Genomic DNA, 21,600 nt, shown 5'->3' on the forward strand with positions numbered 1-21,600 from the left:
GTTCCTATCTGAGGTGTGCAGAAACAATGCCATAACATGCTAGTCCCTTCAAAAAGGCAAATCTGTCATAAAATGATATACGTTAACCTATATGGAAACGATTTGATTTCACTCAAATTTTATAACCATTTTTCATAAGGACACAAACATCCACCAATTACTAGATAACTAAATCAAGAAGAAATGATTCTTCAGACACTCATTATTGGAGGTGTGCCTTATTTCTTAGTGTACTGGTCTGCTGCGTGTTTCTCAAATCAGAAGCAGAAGCAGGCTTTCTGTTTACAGTTCTTCCTTCTTAAAGGAACATGCAATCTTGTTCAGGTCACAAGCAATAATCAGGGGACTGTGTTCCCCAAGGGCTCTCACAGCACATCTGCAAACATCTGCTGAAAATGCTAACAAAAGAACTCCTGAGAACGCGCTACCACAGTCAAGACCGTCTACAATGGAAAACCACAGAAATGGGTCTGTTTCCTCACAGATGTGCACCAAGAACAGTATCTGGTGCAGCTGCAGGGTTGATATAATCTCAGATGGAGCTGGGGAAGGTGATGACATCCAGGTGCACTACAGTCACACCCCGTATATTGTCACATTTGCTAGCCAGTGAGCACAAAGTAACCAGGGTGCAGAATCACCCAGGCCTGAAGAAGGACTGGACGGAGGAGGGGCCTCTCAGAATTTTGAAAATGCTGATACACAGTTCACCCCTGTAATTTCAAGACTCAGCCGACTGAGATATGAAGGTCACTGATTAGAGCCTCTGACTTAAAGACCAAAACAAAACAAATGGCAAGGAATATAGCTCAGGGGAAGACACAAGCCTCCCGTATGCGAAATCCCAGGATCAATCTCCAAGTCCACCCAATACATACATACATGCATACATACATACATACATGCATACATACATACATACATGCATGCATACATACATGCCTGCAATCACATCACTTGCTGAGGCAAGAAGACTACTACAAGCTTAAGGTCAGCCTAAACCTTATTTTTTAAGACCCTGTCTCAAAAATTAAATAAATAGGGCCAGTAAGGTGGCTCAGGAGATAAGAGTACTTGCTAAAAAGTAGACCACTTGAGTTCAATCCCTGGAACCCAAACAGTAGGAGCAAACTGTCTCCTGCTCCACCCATATGCCCTACATGCAATGACATGTGCACACACACATATACACACACACTAAATGTTTTTAAAACTTTTCTATTAGATAATTTTAAATAAAATGCTCTTGTATGCTGTGGCTCTCCAACAGTCAGAAGTTCTCCGGTATGTCTGAGAACAATACTATGCCAAGAATACATGTTGGACAAAACTGGATTAGTAAGCAGTCAAATAACAAACACTCTGGAGTCCTACTATGTACTAATTACTGTCAGGGGAGGAGGAGAGTACAGCAAATAATAATGACAGCATTTCTGTACTCAGCAAGCAGGAGCCAAGACATCCTGGGAACTAACTGGAGGGCGAAGAGGGTGCGCTTCTCAAGCTGCACCCGCACCTTCTAACCCTGCTTCCACACCCGGCCTGAGTCAGCGTCCAGCAGCTTCACTGGTTAGCGCTAATTGCGCTGCACTTACTTGTCTGGGCACATTCTGAGAAGTGATGGTGGATGACCTAACAAAGCAGCAATCACTTCAGAAGGAAATACTGGGAGACCGGAAGTGCCCTGCAACTAGAGCCTAGAAGGAAACCCAGCAGCCCTGCTAGAAGCAGGGCCCAGTCCTGTTTCTGCAGTCTGTACAGTGAAGGTACAGAACATTATCTCCACCTCTTTCCAAATCCTGCAGTTTCACTACTGGCAAACCACGAGACAATCATGGTGTAAACTTTGCTCCCTTACCCAATTCCAACTCCTAACTGACAGCTTTAAACATTTCCTAGGGATGTTTAAAGGAACCAGATACATTATTAAATAAAGTACTCGACAGATTCAACAGCTTTCTAATAGTAAAGATTGTCTTGGACAAGGAAAACAGGAAGAGTTTGTAAAATTACTTTCCTAAGGAGATTGTGAATCACTGGAAACGTCCCTTGGAAGCCATACTCTATGGTGCTAGGCCATGAAGCACACAGACACAGCCTGACAGCATGTCGAGTATGGCCTATCACCTTCAGGAGGGTTCTTGTGTTTCTGCTGAAAGGCCTCCAGCTCCCCACGGTCAATGGGGCTGCCAAGGAATGAGAGAGTAAAGGCAGTATGCAAGTTGGCAAGACACATACAGAGTGAACAGTAGCCAAAACAAGGAAGCAAGAAACAACAGGGGTGTCCACAGAGAGGGCCTCATGCACAGGCAGGCACTGGGCACAGACACTCCTTGGAAGTCAGTAGCTAGAAGCATTTGGGAGTACCTTCTGACCTTGGGATCTTCTGGCTTTTACTCCTCAAGTACTGTGCTATAAGCTAAGAAGAAGAAGGGTGGATTTGTAATAGGGAACCCACACAAAATTAGCCTTCAGAAGAGAAGAGAAGGGGAAGAGAGCCTCACGGTCACAGCCATGATGCTAAGGTCTGAGAGCCATTAGGAGAGATTGATGTGTGAGGTAGGGTGGGGATCCTAAAAGGGGACACAGCCCACTCAGTTCCAGAGAACAACCAGAGCTTCTGACTCAGAGGTTTCACGTTATGGAGAAGTTTCATAGCTCATGATATAGTTAGGTCTGCTACATGTATCAAAGGACACAGAGGCAGGCACTCAGTAGGACCATAAATTTATCTTGCACAGGGAAAGGAGCAGGGGCTGAGATGCCATGGCACAGTTTCCTTTTCTTTTCATTAGCTCCGCCTTAGACAATTAGCAGCACGGAGGTGTGGCCTGCTTTCTGGGAGAGAGACATAAAGGCTAAAAGGTCCTCGTAGTGGTCTGAATGAGAAGTCCCGTCCCCCCACCCCCAATAGGCTCATGTATTGGAACATTTGGTGCCCAGCTGTTGGTGCTATTTGGGGACCTTATAGAATTTTTAGGAGTCTCACCATAAGTGGATGAAAATGTGAACATCCAGTTTCCTGACCCTGCTGCCATGCCATGCCTTTCCCACCTGGACTTCCCTCTGGAGGGTGTCCACTAAACCAAAACAAACTCCTTCCCTTAACTTGCTTTTGGCCCTGGTGTGAAAAGCAACCAATACAGTCTGCAATCTAACAGATTACAGGGACTAAGTAGTAACAAGATTCTCCAGACTCTGGTAGGACAGGGTGGCTAAAAAAAAAAAAAAAAAAAAAAAAAAAAACAAAAAAAAGAAAGAAACACACACACACATACACATATACATACATGTATGAATGTTTTCTAATTGCCTTCCCATGAAGGTCATTAAAATAATTAACACTCATCAAAGCCTCTGAGTATAGCATTTCCTTCCATTTCTGGGAGAAACGAGGAAATACAATAAACCCCCAAATACTTTATCTTAATTAAAGAAGAAAAAGCTGAACACTTACTGCAAGTGTATCCAAGGCATCAACAAGAGTCAGGGAGTAATTTCCCAGGACATCATTGATGTTCAGATTTGAACTGGAAAAGAAAGAATTAAAATTAAAACAAAGGTACTTTACATTTAAGGTGAAGGGGGAGGGACAAAAAACTAAACAGCCATCAGAAACTAAAACCGCTGGCCATGCTCATGATCCAGAAACAGACTGTGGGCAGCAGTGGGGAAGGGGTCTTCTGTCTCAGGAGCAGCAGGGTCTGTGTGTCTACAGGTTGAGGAACTACCTCTCACTATACACGGGTATAAGGCGGTAGTGAGAGAACTCATGGGGAAGTCCAGAGATGGGCAGGTCGCTCGCTGGTGCTCTGAGACACACTCTCACCATCAAGGATCTTTAATCCTGTCTAGCTTCAAAACCCTCTCAATTTCACAAGCACTAGGGACTGAAGGAGGGATCCTGTCATACGACCTGGTATTTCTTCACTGCTCAAACTACGACACACAATGAGAACGAATACATCCGGGAAGGCTAGACAAACAGTGAAAATGGCCTGGCATGACTGAAGAAAGTCAGTCACAGACGTCACTGACTCCTCTGTCCCATTACCACAAGGCCAGAAAATAACTGCAGAGTCTGGAAAGGAAAAGAAAATGATAGTAAAAGAAGAAATGGGACAACTGCTTCCAGATCTCATCTACCAGAGTCAGAATGAGAGAGCCCCACTTCCATTTCCAGCCACGGGTGCACTCACATCTGGGGTCCTCCATCCGCTTCTCTGCATGCCACCTGCCCTTACGTCATCCTAAAGGCTCCCAGTGCAGCCTCCTTCCTGTGAAAGAAGTTTTAAGAGCAGCACTCTGGATGCCTTGACCTGTGGTCTCTCTAAAGACCTGTGGGGACTGCTAAGATGAGTCAGTAGGAAAAGGTGCTTGATGCTAACCCTCAGAACCTAAGTTCAACCCCCAGGACTCACATGGCAGAAGGAGAACACCACCTCCCACAAGTTATCCTTCACATACGCACCATGGCACACACTATATCTACACCTACACCCACACACCCACATACACACACACACACACACACACACGCATAAAAATAAAAGAAAATGCCTTTTCGGCTTCATTCAGAGTGAAATGGGGTTTACATGAAGAAGAAGGCATAGCCAGCTTCCACATCTGACCTTATCTGAACCTTCTAGTGGCTCTATTTTGTGTGCGTTGGGCATTTAACAGAGGACAAAGAATCTACAGCAAAAAAAAAAACAAAACACACAAACAAACAAAAAACCCACAAGTTCCCAGTGGAGCAGTGGTGGCACAGGCCTTTAATCCCAGCTATCAGGGAGGCAGGCAGATCTCTGTGAGTTCGAAGCCAGCCTAAGAGCCAGGGCAGGCTCCAGAGCTACAGAGAAACCCTGTCTCGGAAAAAAAAAAAAAAAAAAAAAAAAAGAAAGAAAGAAAAAAAAACCAAAAAAAAAAGTTCCCAGAGGGAGTTACATAGGAAAAAGCAACCAACAGCATCACTGTAAAACTGCACTAACCACAAACCTTCTGTGTGATCCTCTAAAGAAACTTAGAAAAGATGCTCTCAGGATGAAAGCTATGGATTCAAACAGCTCTCTCAAAGGCAATCGAGACGGAATTGCCAAGGGTTGGAGGAGGGTCAAAGCAGACATCCTCACATTCAAGAGTGTCCTCAGGAACACTTGGCTGGATTTAAATATTTAACTACAGGGTTATGCTGCTCAGAAACAGAGTGAGTTCCAAACACCCACCCCATCAGAAAATGGCAGCCATATCATTTAGCGTTCCAACTGAAGGAAATGAACAAGAACCCTACATCATCCTAATCTATGGCAGGTGTCACCTCCCTAGCTGCCCCGAAGCCACAGAAGGCACATGTAATTTTCAGCACCTTTCCGTGTTTGCTGTGCTTTTTCTGTTAGTGCACACATCAAAGGGACATAGTGTTCCACTGTTTAAGAGCTGGGTACACAGCTACCCGCAGAATGCTTGCCTTGCATGTTGAGATGCTGGGTGTAAACCTCAGCACTGACCCTCCCTAAACAACAAATCCTCAGTAACACTGGCCAAAGAGTCAGTGACAACTGGTAACTCTTACCAGAGTTGACTCTTTTAATGTAGTTGTAATAACTGTGAGAGTTCTACTCTAGTCAGAAAACCCACTTAAAGATCTAGAATGTTCACTAGAACAGTCTGAATTCTTTTCAACCAAATAATCCCAGCACTTAGGAGGCTGGGGCAGGAGTAGAGTTCCTTGCTTACACAGCAAGATCATGGCTCAGGAAAAAAAACCACAAAATTAATAATACAAATTATCAAAGTAGGGAAAAGAGGGTAGAGAATGAAGGAAAAATCAGATTCCATAAAACAACTGGACCTAGCCCTACGGCAAGACATTTTCCAGCTTCCTTTGGTCAGCCCGTCCTGCAGATAATGACACAGCTCTGCTCTTTGGACATGCTTACTGTAGCCCTGTCTGACCTAGCAGCACTTGAGGAAGTCAATCTTTCAGACAAGGCAAAATCAGAGTACAAGTGCCCATGTAAGCAGCTGATCAATCACAACACAACTCCCTCCTAATTTATCACACATGCATGAACATTCATGGCAATCATTCCCCTGCGACACTCTGCAGCTCTTACTACTTCTAAACAAAAGCAAAGAAGAAAGAAAGCAGAGAAGGAAGGAGATAAAGAAGATGAAGATCAAAGCCTCTGCTAGAAAATCCTTGCTTACATAGCTAATAAAATCAAGCAGACATTTTAGAAAACCAGACAAGAAACCACGCTGCATATACTCAACCTGCAACAGCTGTTTGGAACCCTTATCTTTTCTGTGTGGGCAGAGATAACCTGACAAACAGTCCGGTGCATTCAAGGACTTTGTAATCCAGGAAGCAAAAGGGACGGGACTCAATTCTCAAACACGGTTAAAATGGGGAATGATGGCTCAAAGGGAAGCAATCAAACCCAAGATGAGCAAACTAAGAAGAATCACCTTCTATAGCTCAAGACTTGTGCCTGAATCTGGAAGAATTTTGAAAAAGGAATTGTGAAAGAGGCCGTGTGTGTGTGTGTGTACACATCTGCATGTGTGTGAAGGCACAGGCACTCATGAATGGTAAGAGGCCTCAGGAAGACTTCTCCTGTCCAGCTGTCTCTCCATCTTAGACAGGGTTTCTCACAGAACCTGGAACTCACCAGGCAGCCAGCAGGTCCCAGAAATCCTCTCAGTCTCCACCCCACAGTGTTTGGGTTACAGGCTCAGGAGTGACCACACCCAGCTTTTTACATGCTTGCTAGGGATTCAAACCCAAGTCTTCCTACTTACCCAGCAAACACTCCTACCCCACTGAGTCATCTCCTCAGCCCGGGAATTGGCCATCGTAAGCTAGGGTGTCTAGGAACGAACTAGGTGAGGAACCAATACTGGATCTGTTCAGTGGGATTTCCTTTTGTTTTATGGTTTCGGGGGGGGGGGGGGGGGGGGGGGGATGGAATCAAGCACTGTTCACAGGCCCAAACCCTGAATTTATAGCTGCCATCCACAGGAGTAGAGAACTATCTAAATTTCCTCAAAGGTTTGAATTGGGATTCTACAACGCAACAGCAGTCAGGAGCTAGACAGAGACCGGCTGTTTTCATAGGGCTCAAGATTTGTTTACTTCATGTTAACACAGGGCCCACGTCTATCAAGATATGCAGCAAGAGGATGACTAACAAGAAATGACACAGCCAGCTACGGTGCCTGTGCCTGAAATCACAGCACCTGGGAGACCGAAGGCAGATGGATCAGGGCTGACACCAGCCTCTGCTACCTCTTTAGCTGAAGACCAACCTGGGCAACATGAAGAAAGGAGAGAACACCCACATTTTGTTTTTGTACTGTTTTAGGTAATTTTCTAATATCAAGTTCATTCTTTTTAAAGTAATATTAGAAAATGATAATGAACATACTTGAATTTTGAAATCAGAAAGATATTTTCTGGGCATGGTGATGGCACACTTTGTAGTAATTCCAGGCTGAGGCAGAAGAATCCTAAGGTTGAGTACAGTGTGGTAGACTGTGTCTCAAAGCAATTTTTTGCTACTTTGCTTTTTGTAGAACAAATATTAAATTAAGGGCCTCCTACATTTTAGGCAAGTACTCTACCATTGAAATATATCCCCAGATCTCAAAATAAAATCTTACTTTGTATGTGTGTGTTTGTGTCTACATGTAGACCAGATCACCTGGAACTCCCAAGAGTTACAGGTGGTTTTGAATGTTGAGAAAAAACTCAGTCCTCTGTAAGGGTAGCGAGCACTTTTCACTACTGAGCCACCTCTCCAGCCCCTCAAAGTCTAATTTTTAAAGGGGCCAGGAGTGTAGCTTAGTAGCAGATCACTTATCTGGAATATGTGAGCCCTGGTTTCAATTCTCAGTATTAGGGGGAAAAAATGTAACCCTCTTTATTACAGTTTATTTGGGAAATGTAAGCACTTCCTACTTGTTCAGAATCAGAATGAGAAAGCACAGGCTTGAAAGTCTCCTGTATCAAATAATAAGAGGAACTATATATACTAAGGTGAGAGCCAGTAAAAACAGACAAACGAATAAAGAACCCTACGCTTTCTATTCCTTGAATTGGCCAGTGTGGGGGTCTCTGCTCAAAGACACAAAATCCCAGGGCTCTTCACAAGTGTCAGAGACACAAAGGCTGCCAACCTTAAGTCAGAAGACAGCTTTCCCCAATGTTAATTACTAAGGCCATCATCCCAATCAGAGACTTGACTTCAATTTATACAAGTTGCCACTGCAGAACCAAAGCAAACCACACTTACCATAGACTTCTAAAAAGGCCTACGCACCCCAAGATGCCACTGGGACCCACAATTTCAACCAACCACTGCCACCTCACTTTGCTGAAGAGCTCTCACCACCACTCCGAAATGCTCCCGAAAGCTCCTACAGCTCATTACAAAACAATAAAATAAAACAATAAAGGTGGACCTGGTAAGGTAGGGCCTGTACTCCAGCTACTCAGGAGTCTGAATTCAAGATCATAAATTCAAGGCCTGCCTCAGCTGTGGGACAAGCTGAAAGCCAGCCGTTCAACTCAAAAAGGCTGTCTCAAAATAGAAAGTGAAAAAGGAGCTGGGTGTGTGTAGCTCAATGAAGACGACTTGCCTAGCAGGCACAAGGTCCTAGTACAACAGGCATTCAGAAGCTGCGTCTGCTCAGAAGCTCCCACTTCTCAAGCCCACAGAATGACTAAAAAGAGGGTGAAAGCCTGCCATGCCCATCTTCCTCTTGCATATGTCTCCTTTCCTTTGGTTCATCCTGAGTTTCTCTACACACGGGCATGTTAATCACTCCAGGAGCGCCTGTGTAAGAACAGTGATTCACACCCCCTCTCATTCCTCTAAGACGGAAGGTTGCCTTAGATGAGAACAATTATCCATGATGGGGAGGCTGGACTCTAAGCACGTCCCCTTACAAGAACCTGATCTCATACTGTAAAGGCCAACACCACAGCATGACCTGCACTACACAGATATCTCACACCCTCTCTGCCCCAATCCTCCCACCCACTCGACTTAAGGCTCCTGGCAGGATCCTGAAGCCCAACTCAGGGACAGCTGGACCCCTTTATTTGTTCCACTTCCCAGGATGTTAATTCTCTTTTCTCTGCTCTGTGCCAGTAATTGTCTCTTTAATTGGCACCTTGGGGATGAGTGACCAAGCCTCGCTCATTAAGACAGTTGGAGCCAGAGCTTTTTACTGAATCGTTCAGCCTCAGCACGAAAGACAGACAGACTGACAGACCAACAGACAGAAGAGAAAAAGAGGAACAAAAGAAGGGTAAAAGGAAGCGCGTTAAGGAAGAGCCACTTTCGGAGGAAGCCCCACATCATCAGTACAGCAGTTTCTACTCCGAAGGAGAAGACAGAGAAAGACAGTGAGACAAAGAGGCCTAACGGAAGGGAAGCATAATTCTGCTACCTGGACACACGACATACTAAAGATTCTGTTGGAAGTGTATCAGGAATGCTCTGCAAAATGTTCTAGGGAGGCTGACCCCAACAGGGGTCATCTATAGCTTTTCAAACCGGTTCTTGTGTCAAGACGCCTATTGTCAACCTTACTGGAACAAAAATAAAATAGTGTCTTTGTAAAATTAAAAAAAAAAATCTAAAATAGGCACATACTTAAGTTGTAACTATGTAAAAATAAGTTAAGTAAGTAAGTAAATAAATAAATAAATAAATAAATAAAATGTGTTGCCATATGGTCAGGAACTGGCAGAAAAGAGCTACTGAAAATAACTAGAGGGATTTTTCAGTTTCCCCTCCTAGATGTAAAGATTTTTTTTTTTTCTTACAAGTTAAGGAGGGGGTAGGGAAGGGAGTAGAGGGGGAAGGGGGCTGAAGGGGAAGAGAGCAGTGGCGCAAAGCTGGAATTGAAGCCAAGCTAAACCACAGACAGGAAGTCCTCCCCAGCGTCTCTTTATGAGTGAAGACAACTCTCGGACTCCTTATAACCTAAAAAGGAGTAGTGTTACTTCAAGAAAATGTATAGTTTTCCCCCAAAGAAACTGAGAAAAAATACATTTCTGAGAAAGAAAGAAGAGCTACAATGTAGCTCAAGTGCATAGAGCCATGGGTTCAATTCCCTGCACTCCCAAAAAAAACAAGAAAGAGAGGGACGGGGTGATCCAGCGAAGCAAGACAAATAGTTTGTCAACCCAACAGAACTGTGCAAGGCCCAGTGCCTCTGTGTGGGATGTTCCCTTGCTATTACCCATCTATCAGCTATTAGGTTGCAAATGAAGACACATATTGGCACCTCACCAACCCACTTGCATAGCCCTTTCTATGCCCTTTTAGAGTTAGCTTTCCTTTAAAAAAAATTTTTTTAAATGTTTTGGGGACAGCTGTGCATGTGAGTCACAGAGGCATGTAGAGGTCAGAGGACAACTGGAGTCTCCTCAGTTCTCTTTCTCCTCCCTCCAAGTAGGTCCTAGAGGGTCAAACTTAAGTAGTGTCAAGCGTCTTTACTGGCTGAGCCATCTCATCAGCCCTTAGCTTTTCTTTTAGAACCTAAGAATCCGCCACTGCTTCCCACCAGAAGGAAAATACACATGCCAGGTGTCCAAGGATGCCCATGTGTAGTGCCAAAACAACGAACAACTCCACTCCACTTCCATCTAAGGGGAGGGAACAGCCACAGTCACCAACCGGCCTGACTGGGTCGGTGGCAGTGCACACCCTTTAGGGAGGAGGATCTTGGCTGGGTGCTCCGTTCTCTTGGACTTTGAAGTCCACCAGAGTAACCCTGGAACTTCACCTTCCCATGACTCGGAGGCTGGGAGGGCTGCCTGACCTTTTGACAGCACTATCACCCCACTAGTGTTTACGATGATACCAAGCAATGACAGTATCAGTCAATTCGGCGCCTAAGGAACCATCCTTAGGGGATACAGATCGCAAAGCTGGGCCGGCCAATACCCATCCCTCCCAACTAGCTCTCCTAGCCTAGGCAGCGGCCCTGGGAAGGAGAAATACTAACCCCATCCCCACCCCATCCCCTGTGTCCAATTCACAGGACGGCCCCTTTCTCGGAACCCGTGCCTCAATCTTTATATTAAAAAGCCTTGGGTGTGGCGTTCTGATCGGGAGTGGGGAGGGTTCGTTCTGAAGCTGCGTTTTCCAAAGGAAGCCTATAGCTGGCACTTAGATAGTATGTCCATCTGGAGCAGCGGCATGCCTTGCCACTGTGACTGTCCCTTCTGGTCTCTAGCCCTCAGTTTCCCCATCTGCAACAGAGAATGACAGGGACAGAAGTCCCGAAGTTTGGAGGGTCCAGGAGAATCAAGAGGATGGCGGTCCACCTCGCGGCGGATAGAGGGAACCTCGGACTTCGGCGGACCTTAAAGACCCTGGTACCCCTTCAGGGACACGGAGGGGCGGAAGACGGCGCGCGGGGCATCCGGCAGGCTACTCACGGGTCCCCGCGGTCCGGCCCCCGGCCGCGGCAGTAGATGGGGTTGAGCTCGTCCTGCGGAAAGGCGTGCGCCATGTAGTTGTCGTAGCCGAAGACGAACATGCCCCGTGCCAGGTCGCGCATCTGGGCACGCAGCTGCGGCGGGAAGGCGCTGCTGTAGCGCCGCTCGTACTCGTCCGGGCCGCAGCCACGGCCGCCCAGAGCGTAGCCCCAGTGCGCCTGGCCGCACATGCCCGGCCCCGGCTCCCGCGGGGTCTCGAGCCGCCCCTCCGGCCCGCGCTTTGGCCGATGCAGCCAGGCCGGGCCTTCCGGCGGACCCACCGGCTCCGAGCCGTCGGGGTCCTTCAAACGCTGGAAGCCGAAGGGGAGCGGAAAGCGCTGGTAGAAGCCCATGCTGGGGCCCAGCCCGAAGACCAGCCAGAGCACCGCGTGGAGGCCGAGGCGTAGCAGCACCAGCCCCAGGACGAGCGCTCGCCATTGCATTGTCGCGCGACCGCCGCGGGCATTATTTTGAAGCGCCGAGAGCGTCTCTAGACGACCGCCGCCCCGCGCGTCCGCCCGGATCCCGCTCACTTCCCCTTTAAGGAACTCCCCCGTGACGCATCAGGAACTGGCCCATTGTCCCCCGCCCCGCGGCCCGGCCCGGCCCGCCAGGCCCCCACGTCCGCCCACCGGACGCCCGGGATTGGCCTCGCACGGGCCCGGCCTCGAGGGGCGCGGTCGGGGACTCCCTCCCGCTCTATAGGCCGCCGGGGCCACCAGGCTCCGCCCGCCGCCTGGACCACGCCCCCAGGGCGGACCCGCTTCAGGTCGGGCTGGCGTGGCGAGCCTAGGTCGCGCAAGCTTTTGGGGAGAGAACTTCCAACCAATGAGAGCGCAGCACAGGAGCTCCAGGCGAGGTCACAGAAGCGGCCCCTGACCCGCCCTTTTTCGGGAAAATGATACCCCTGGGTGGAATGTTTGTTGATTTGAAGTTGGTAGGGAGAAAGCCCCTCCAGGTCTGGGATAGAAGAGGTGAGAAAGTTAAGGGCCTGGGCGGTTAGGCAAAGGAGGTACCAGCGCATATCCAGGACAGGTTTTTAACTTGGGTGGGAGTGGGACTTCCTATGCCTGGCTCAGACTATGCAATACCCCATTCTGTTTGTTTTATTGGAACGCCTTGATACTTGTAAAATACTCCGAGACCCCACCCTATCCCTCAGGGCGGGAGGTGGGACTAACACCAAATCATTTTCATCAGAACTATTTAAACATCCTTTCCAGTTCCTCCCACAGTGCAAGGCAGCGGCGACCTCAGAAATGTAGGACAGATTTTGGGTATAATCCCTGTAAGTCCTAATTCCTATAATTAAGCAGGTTACGGATTTTTATCTCTTGAGGGCTGTGACTTTCGTGTAAGGATTCAAAACTTGGAGCACCTATCAATTTTCCCTTCCCTAAGTTTACACCGCATATCTATCAAACTTAAAAAGTAGGGGAAGCAACTAAGTCAGTAATGTATGTCATCAATCATCAAGGAAGTAATGGGGAGGATTTGGGTAAGTTGTGTGATGTTCTTATTCCAAAGGAGTTCCTGCGACGCGCGATAGGGTACAACACAGCAGCCAGCGAACAGTCAAGTTCTTCGGGTTGTTAGAGCTTATTTTGGGAGAGAAAAAGGCCCAAGCAGTAAACCAAAAAGGGAGGGGGTGCTTGGGGAGGCTTCCGGAAGTCCAACTACAGCTCTTGACCCTGGTCTATTAGTCTGCCTCCCTGGAGACAAACTGAATGTGAACATTAAGATATGCTTTGTTTCCCTGCTATTTTGTGCATATTTTAGCTTAAATTTATGCTGCAGTCTAGTCAGCTGTCAGCCACACTGATGACAGAGCCTGTTCTCACATTACAGAAAAGCACTAACTTTAAAAAAAAATCAATCTTTAAAAAATCAATCTAAAAACTAGAGAAAACCAGCCAACAGCAGATGAAGATGCTTTTCATGGGACAACTGACAACAGGTGCCAGTAGGTTTTGGGGACACTATCACATATTTCCACTTGTATCTTCATAGAAACTTCCAAAAGTGGAATTATGTTACCGGCCCTTTAGGACTTCTCAGACTGAATGTAGCTGATGAAACTGAAACATCTGTATCTAGTCAGAAAATCTATCCTTCAAAACAATTCTGAAGCCTGTCTCAAAAAACAAAACAAAAGAAATCTGAGACAGGCAGGGTGCACACCTTTAATCCCAGCCTCAGGAGGCAGAGGCAGGTGGATCTCTTGAGTTTGAGGCCAGACTGATCTACAAGAGCTAGTCCTAGGTCAGGCTCCAAAGCTACAGAGAAACCCTGTTGTCTCGGCGTGTGTGGGGCAGGGTGGGGGGATGAGGTGGGAGGAGACGGACACTTCTGAGACAGGATCTGACTCTGTAGCCCCAGTGTGACTCCAAGTTGTGATCCTCCACCCTCAGCTTCCAAATGCTGATACTGTAAGTTTGAACCATCATACCTAGCTAATAAAACAATTATTCAGGAAAAAGTTTGGCAGATTTTTCCAAATCCATTTTACAAGAGCATCATGGGACTGGTATGAAAATGCAGTCCCTTTCACTTTAAGAACAGTGCAGCTCCCAAGAGACAGCTGAGAATCCAGTCAGAATCTTGCCTGAGTAACCTTGCTAAGCTAGTTTCTGCACCTGTTTCCTCAGCTGCAAAAGAAAAAAAAAAAAGAAAGAAATCCCCATTTTAAGATAAGTACCTACCACAAACTCTAATACACTCACATAAAACACTTAAAACAGTACTATATCCACAGCTGACCCTGTTAATGAAACTGTATTTTGTAAGAAGAAAATAAGACTGGTATGTCACCTGGCAGTGGTTACCCTTATGTGGGTGGGACCAAGATAATGTCTCGTGGAAACAAGTGACTATCTATAAAAAGCTAATTTATTCAGCCAGCTATGGAGCCTCACACTTTGAATTCCAGCACTTGAGAGTCAGAGGTAGGCAGATTCTTGTGAGTTCCAGGCAGCCTGGTCTTTATATCAGGAAGTCGGGGCTACATAGTGAGACATTCTCAAGGAAAAAAAAAAGTTAACTAATTAAAAAAATGTAATAGGGATGGAGGAGGGATAACTGGGCACAACAGCACATGCCTAAAGGCCTTCTCAGGATGTTACAGCAGGAAGAATCCTTTGAGACCAAAAGTCTAAGACTAACCTGAGTATCACAGTGAGTCCACTGTCCCCAAAATAAACAAAGGTAGTGAACTTCCTTCGGTTCATCCCCAGCTCTTTATTACTTATCCTGCCACAAAGAGAAATCATCTTAATGTTCAGTCTTTCTATGAACCGTGGCAAATGGTATGACAGCCAAAAGCAATTCAACGACAAGGGGAGGGAGACAATACCACTGACATTCTCTGTCCCATGTGTCAAAAGAAAAGGTAGAGGTCTGCTCAGTGCCCAACCCCTCACGTAGTTTGAAAGGAAGTATTTTCTAAGTGTTCTGGGTTTGTCAAAAGCTGAAATAAATTCTTGCTGAGCCTACAGCAGCTACAAAGTGTTATTATACATTAGTTCTAAACAGCTTAGTCCAAAATTCTTAGTAGGCATATGTGTTTCTTCAATGGATAAAGTAAAAACACCTGCAACTATAAACGCCTTCCCAAATGTAAGTCTGTATATTTTAACAGCACTTCCTTCAAATCCAAGTGGTTGCATAATTCTGTAAACTGTGATGACTAGCACTTCACTACATTAAAACAAAGTGGGGGAAGGAAGTAAACACATCTCTATTTTCAAGTAGAGGGCACATAAAACACTAACACAATCACTAGCCAGGTGGGGGTTGTGTATGTCTGCTCTAGGTACTATCCAGACCTCTAAACTGCCAGAATCACTGTAAGAAGCTGGGTTAGAAATTCTCATCCAAAAAAGCAAAAACAAACAAACAAACAAAAAAAAACCCTGGTGGTGCATGCCTTAAATCCTAGCACTCGCAACTTAGGGGTAGGCGGATCTCTGTGAGTTCAAAGCCATCCTGATCTACAAGAGCTAGTTCCAGGACAGGCTCCAAAAGCTACAGAGAAACTGGAGGGAGGGAGAGAGGGAGTGAGAGAGGGAGGGAGGGAGGGAGAGAGAGGGGCGGAGCAGGGGGGAGGGAGGGGGAGAGGGAGGGAGAGATAGTTCTCATTCGATGGACTGGAAAGCTGGGACTTCAGGAACTCAGCAGGGATACCACCTGTTAATGACCAAAAAAAGAAAACGGAAAAAAGAGGAAGCATTCTCCCAAGGGCCACTCTGACACTCTTTGCATAATCAGGCTTCATCAGCATGTTAAACCAAGACCTCTTCCCCACATTCCTTCCTATCACCAACACATGACTGTGAGGCCCAGCAAAATGAGGCTGGGGTATCTTTCTTCCCTCCTGATTCCTACTGGGAGAGCTACACTACCTAAGTATGGTAATTTTGTTTTAAAATGGAATTATCACGAGAGATATTATTAATGAAATGGTGTAACGGATGATTTCTGACATTGCTCACTGCATTGTCTAGAATGTCAGGAACTTGTTTCCCTAAGAACACCCAAGAAGCATCAATGACAAGGACACCACTTTTATTAATAGCTCAATTTTAAACAGAAATCTGTGGAGGTTTTTTTTACCAACAGGAAATACCTGCTGTGGGCTGTCGAACTGTAGAACAGCAAACTATTAGGTGACTATTTGCACAACTATTTTTCTTCCCAAGTCTCCTGACTCAAATGTACACTGTTGGAGGAAGGACATTCAGGTTTCGATAAAATGTAAATATTTTAGACAACAAACATGATAGTTTCCCCTTAGTGGCACATTTTCAGAGTAAAGCACTTGGCCAACAGGATGTTACAGATTGGTACCTTCTGTATCTCATTTAAGTTTCCACCCTCTAGACTTTCTGAGAGGCTGTAATTACCAAATCAACCTGATTCAACTATAGATGCCAAAGGAAATCACTTTCTCAGTCAAAAATAAAGCACACTAAAACAGCCATCGTCCAAAGCATCCAATTTACATATCATAGGAGTCTGTGATTTTAGCCACATACCATCATTACAGCACTCAGGATTTAAGGAAGGAGGATGGTGAGTTTGAGTCCAGCCTGGTTTACAAAGCAAAGCCTTGTCTCAAAACAAAACATTTTAAAATAATAAACTCTCCATTTCTGAACTAAGCTAAATGTGTACTTTGAATGTCTTCCCCAGTCCCATCCAGACTCGCATTCCTTGTTACATCAATTTCATAAAATAGTAAAATCTTGTGGTAGATATGCCAAATCATGCACCCAATTAGTAATACAGTAATGACAGCCTAACTTACCATTTCTACAATAACTCTCATTTTAAAGAAAAAAAAAATCAATATATTTTACAGTTCAGATAACATGTTAGCAACATGGGCCAAATACCTTACTCTAAAAATAGGGCTTGTAGAAAAACCAGCATTTTCATTTTTTCATGTGTACGTATGGCTTGTATGCCATACATATATGTATATTGTGCGGGAGTGTATGCACACTTGGAGCCCAGAGTGTTCTACCTTCTATATTGAGGCAGTGTCTCTCAGACAGACCCAGATCTCACTGTTACCACTAATCTAGAGGGACACATGGACACTCTTCTCCTCTCCAGTCCTAGGATACAGTTAGGCTACCACAAAGGCCTAACATCTACTGCCAGGGATCCCAGTTCCAGTTTAGGAGGTAAGTGCTTCACCCATTAAGCCATCCCATGAGAATGAAAATATTTGCAATCTGAAGTAGATGTGTCTTGGAATTTCAGTTTCTTAATTAGATCTTCAATTTTTATTTTATTTGTTTGCTTGTTTGTTTGTTTGTTTGTTTGTTTATTGTAAAGCTGGGATGTAGCTCTGTGGTTGAGGGCATTCCTAGAATACGCAAAAGCCTAGGTTCAATTCCTGGCAGCGTACGTTTTTTAGATAAACCGAATAATAAAATTCTTTACTAGCCCCTACCACCGAAAAGTCTTAAATTTGTGGGTAGAAGAGAAAGGGTATTGGCTTGGTGGTATCAGAGTGCTTACCTAGCACTGATGAGGCTCAATCCTCAGTGCTCACCCACCAAATGCCACTACTGTTTATTAGTAATAGAATCCTCTTTCAACAAGGGAGGGGATCATAGTACCAATTCCGTAGATACTGTAAAAGTTTATTCCTAGTTCGTCCCACGAACCAGATCCTTTGACAACTGAGACGACAGCTTCTTTCCAGCACGTGGTCTGTGGAGCCCTTCACAAGTAATTCTCTTTCCACTCCATTCCCAAGAGCTGCACCTTTCATCAGGATGCACATTTTAAGGTAAAACTGTCAATGCAACCCTCAAAATGCAAGTTTATTGAATAAAGCTGAGAAGAGCAGTAAACAGACGAAAAATGCATCCACGCCTAAATAAAAAAATTTACGTATTTACAAAGTTCAGTAACTGTTAGGTTTTCACATGCAGAGGTTATGCACAGGAAAATGTTGGTAGTAGCTTTTAGATGTCCTGAAATGCTGGAAAGCAATGAAAAAACATACAAACATTTTAAGGTTTAGCTATAGGTCAATTAACAAAAACCTATGCAGTCCCATTTAGTTACACATTCTGATTCCAATCCCTCCTCTTAGGCACAAGCAAGTCGCCACATTCTTTGAAATGGTTCACAGTGACCATTGTTGGGCTACATGAGCTAGTTTAAACATCCCTTCCTTCAAACCACCCATCCCATCCTCTGGGAAGAGTGCAACATGCTTCCATGAATAAAACGAGAACTGTAAAGCCCAGATTCTACTCAATAAAAATATGAATGAAGAAAACAAGTAGTGTCTGTGCAACACAGTGCAGTTATTTGTACAGAATATTTTTAAGGCCGTGGCAGTCTATAAATTAAAACGGTATTCATTAAAAGAACTTACTGTTGACTACACTTGGAGTGCTCAACATATCTGAGTATGTACTGCCGACATAGTGCTGCTTAACAGAAGAGACAAGTCACACACAGTGTGAGACAACATAGAAGCAGGTGTAACCACAGGGTTTTATCACTACATCAGCATGAGTAACAACTTACAAATGAACCAGTATTAATATGTCCCTTTATGTAAGTGGAGATCGCTAAGCTACAAAATATGTTCAGTGTAAGTTTTTGTACAGCTCTGTATCATAGAAGCAAACAATAAACAGCACTGGTTCCTCAGTTCTCTGCGTGGCCAATCATTAAACAACCTGTAGACATTGCGCATGATTAGATTAAGCAGGCAGGTCTAGAGTTGTCACAATCAAGAAGTCTAGTGGCACCAGTGAAAAGAGTGCCAAGCCTTACATTGGTAAGAAAAAATAAGAATTTGTTTCTAAGTATCCTTTGTGCTGAAAGTCAACTTCATGACTAGATATAAAGAGTCAGGAGTTACAGGTGTCATGCAGTAGCACAGGGCGGATGTCTGGAGACAAAGAACAGACATGTGTTCACACAAAGTCAGACACGCTTAACGGGTTTATTACGCGAGCTGGAATGCTCTAAATTCATGAAAGCTTTTGAAAAAATCTTCAATTCCCATCCCTTTAAAAAAGTGTGTTAAAAGGGGGAAGAAAACTAATGATCTGGATACAAAAGAGCATGTTGTAACTCTTCCCATCTCCCCAAATGCTATCTGGTGACAAAGGAGTCCCAGAAAGCAGAATGTTTAAAATTTACCAGGTAGGAAGTCTTCCAGTGTAAGGAACCCACTGTGCTGACCTGGTACCTCTGCTAACTCTTGGCAGACCAATTATTCCTACAGTGTAACTCTACATTTCACATGCATGTGTGGGATGAGATAAACATGTTTATATCCCACATGAGTCAGGCTTGAAGTTTTTCTAAATACTGTGTGTGGCACTAGGAATTCCATGCTGCATCAAGTCAGTACCAGTATAAGCTACTGGACTCTGTAATGAAATAGGTAGACATTTACTGAAAACCAATACAAAAATCTGGCCCAGAAAGACCAGAAGGGCAATATGCAATTTTCTTACTTTATGATGGTCAAAAATGTGGGTGTTTTTTTAAAAAAGAAAGGAAAGAGGGCCTCTCCACACCAGACAAGTGTGTGAGGCCTTTTAGTGTGTGCTGACTTTATCATGACAACTCGAGCCGATTTGTTATGAAGAATAGGAATAGACATCTTCAGCAGTGCACATGAGAAAGAAACTCTGAGAAAGGCAATTTCTTGGGTTTAGGAAGGACCATGTTCTGGGAAGTACTTCAGAGGAACGGACAGTAGTTCTAGGATTGATTATAGCCAAGAAGGACTGGAAGACGTCAGAGGATGTCTCAGCTTCTTCGGGATTTTGAGTGTTGAATAAGCCACTGAAGTGTGATATCTAAAGGCAGGGAAAGTGAGAGTTAAGAAATCAGCATTACAAAACTAAACACACAGACAATACTTAAAATGTCCAAGGTGCTAAGTCTCTTCTGCATCTGAACTTCATCACCAGGGCTTCAAGAGGGCAATGTGAGAAACTATCAGATACTGAACATGAACTTGGTACCAATCAGGATCTAAACAAAACAGCCAAGAAGGCAAAGATATGCATGATCTCTGACCTCAAAATACTTCTAACTATAATAATAAAGATAAAATTACCTGGGCTTTGATGTCACGCAAAGACTGGCAGTCTCAGAATGCATGCCCTACTGCAGAACATGGGGGGCTGCTAAGATGTGGCTCAGGCACATGGAAAATAGGGTTCCCACAAACTCTGACACCTAGGCCACTGCTTTATTGCCTGGTCCTTGTTGCATCTGGAGCTGACTAATCATTTCATGAGGTGAACCTTTCCCGTGCCTCAGAGAATGGTTTAGAGCATCCATGGCCTTAACAACTATGTGCCAGCCCCACCATGACAACCAAAATGTCTCTAGGGAGTTTTATTCACCCATAAAGGACAAAATTAAGGCATCTGGACATTCTCTGTCTCTCTCTCTCTCACACATACACAAAAACAAAAACAAAAACCATAAAAGCAAAGATAAGGGAACTATCTGGGGGAAGTGTAAGCCCAGCAGGAATAGGGAAGGGATCAAAAGAGAGAAAGGAATGTGAGCAAAGTATGACTTTCATGCATGCAACTATCATAATGAAACCCATTGCTTTTGTATTAAAAATTAATTTTAAAACAATGTCTAAGGGAGTACAAGCATTTGAGTTATGCTCAGTAAATAAAGTGGTGCTAACAAGTTAGGACTTTATTCTCAAGTCAACAGGAAATTAATGGAAATTTTGAAATGGGGAAGCTATATTAGCTTATTTCAGCAAGCCAACAAGTACAACAGAACAACTTAGAGGTCTGCAATATGCAGACTGACTCCATTCAACTGACAGGACAGGACAGAATGGAAACCTGAATCAATCCAAACACAGTATATAGAGAAGCGGGAAGATGCACAACTGGCAGGATCTCATGTGTGAATGCAGGGAGTAGGGAAGAAACAATCTCTGGCCTGGCTAGCCTCAAATTCAGAGACCTCTGCCTCTGCCTCCTAAGCACCAGGACTAAAGACATGCACCACCATGGCCAGACACAACTGGTTTACTTCCCAAGTGATTCACATCCAGAGGATCTGACAGGATTTCAGTTCTAAAGATCTGAAGAAGAGAAGCAACTAACATGGAATCAACAAGACAGTCAAAACTACAGCCATTCAGGAGAGCCAGAAAAAGTTCAGACTGAGAAGGCAGCTAAGTCATAGCAATGAACTGTCATCCTGAGTTCTTTAAAATGTACTAATGATCTGAAAGCTATGTGAGAATCTATTATTCTATGTAGCACTCTTATTCTCTAGGCTTGAAAGATAATTGTAAATTCAGTCTTCCATTTTCCCAACTAAAACACATTAGAGAAGCTGTAGACCACACATACCAAGTACAGACTAGGGCCAGGAGCTAAACAAAAGTGACTATTCACAGTTGGGAAAACAATGATTTAATAACTGCTGACACAAGTCTTCTACAACTTTTATCAACCAGTGATGTGGGATGTCCTTCTGTATATGTGTTGCTTTATTGATTTATGAATAAAACTGTTTTGGCCAATGGCTTAGCAGAGCAAAGCCAGGTGGGAAATTCGAACAGAGAT

The 21,600-nt window shown here is 44.6% G+C and overlaps 2 protein-coding genes across 2 annotated transcripts in view; both read right to left on the bottom strand.

Moving 5' to 3' along the window:
* Window positions 1-12,055, bottom strand: part of Edem1 (ER degradation enhancing alpha-mannosidase like protein 1) — a 30,193-nt gene extending 18,138 nt beyond the window's left edge. The window contains exons 1-2 of the mRNA XM_038318419.2: window positions 11,462-12,055; window positions 3,458-3,530 (exon numbers count right to left, since the gene is read on the bottom strand). Of these exons, the coding sequence (XP_038174347.1) occupies window positions 3,458-3,530; window positions 11,462-11,943 (555 nt within the window). The 5' untranslated portion in view covers window positions 11,944-12,055. The remainder of the gene's footprint in view (window positions 1-3,457; window positions 3,531-11,461) is intronic.
* Window positions 12,056-16,046: 3,991 nt separating this feature from the next.
* The window catches only part of Arl8b (ADP ribosylation factor like GTPase 8B), a 46,608-nt gene continuing 41,054 nt past the window's right edge, over window positions 16,047-21,600 (bottom strand). Inside the window, exon 7 of the mRNA XM_038319804.1 lies at window positions 16,047-19,845. Coding sequence (XP_038175732.1) covers window positions 19,796-19,845 — 50 coding nt within the window. The 3' untranslated portion in view covers window positions 16,047-19,795. The remainder of the gene's footprint in view (window positions 19,846-21,600) is intronic.

Source organism: Arvicola amphibius, chromosome 2, assembly GCF_903992535.2.
Source record: "Arvicola amphibius chromosome 2, mArvAmp1.2, whole genome shotgun sequence".
In the NCBI taxonomy this organism is placed as follows: domain Eukaryota; kingdom Metazoa; phylum Chordata; class Mammalia; order Rodentia; family Cricetidae; genus Arvicola; species Arvicola amphibius.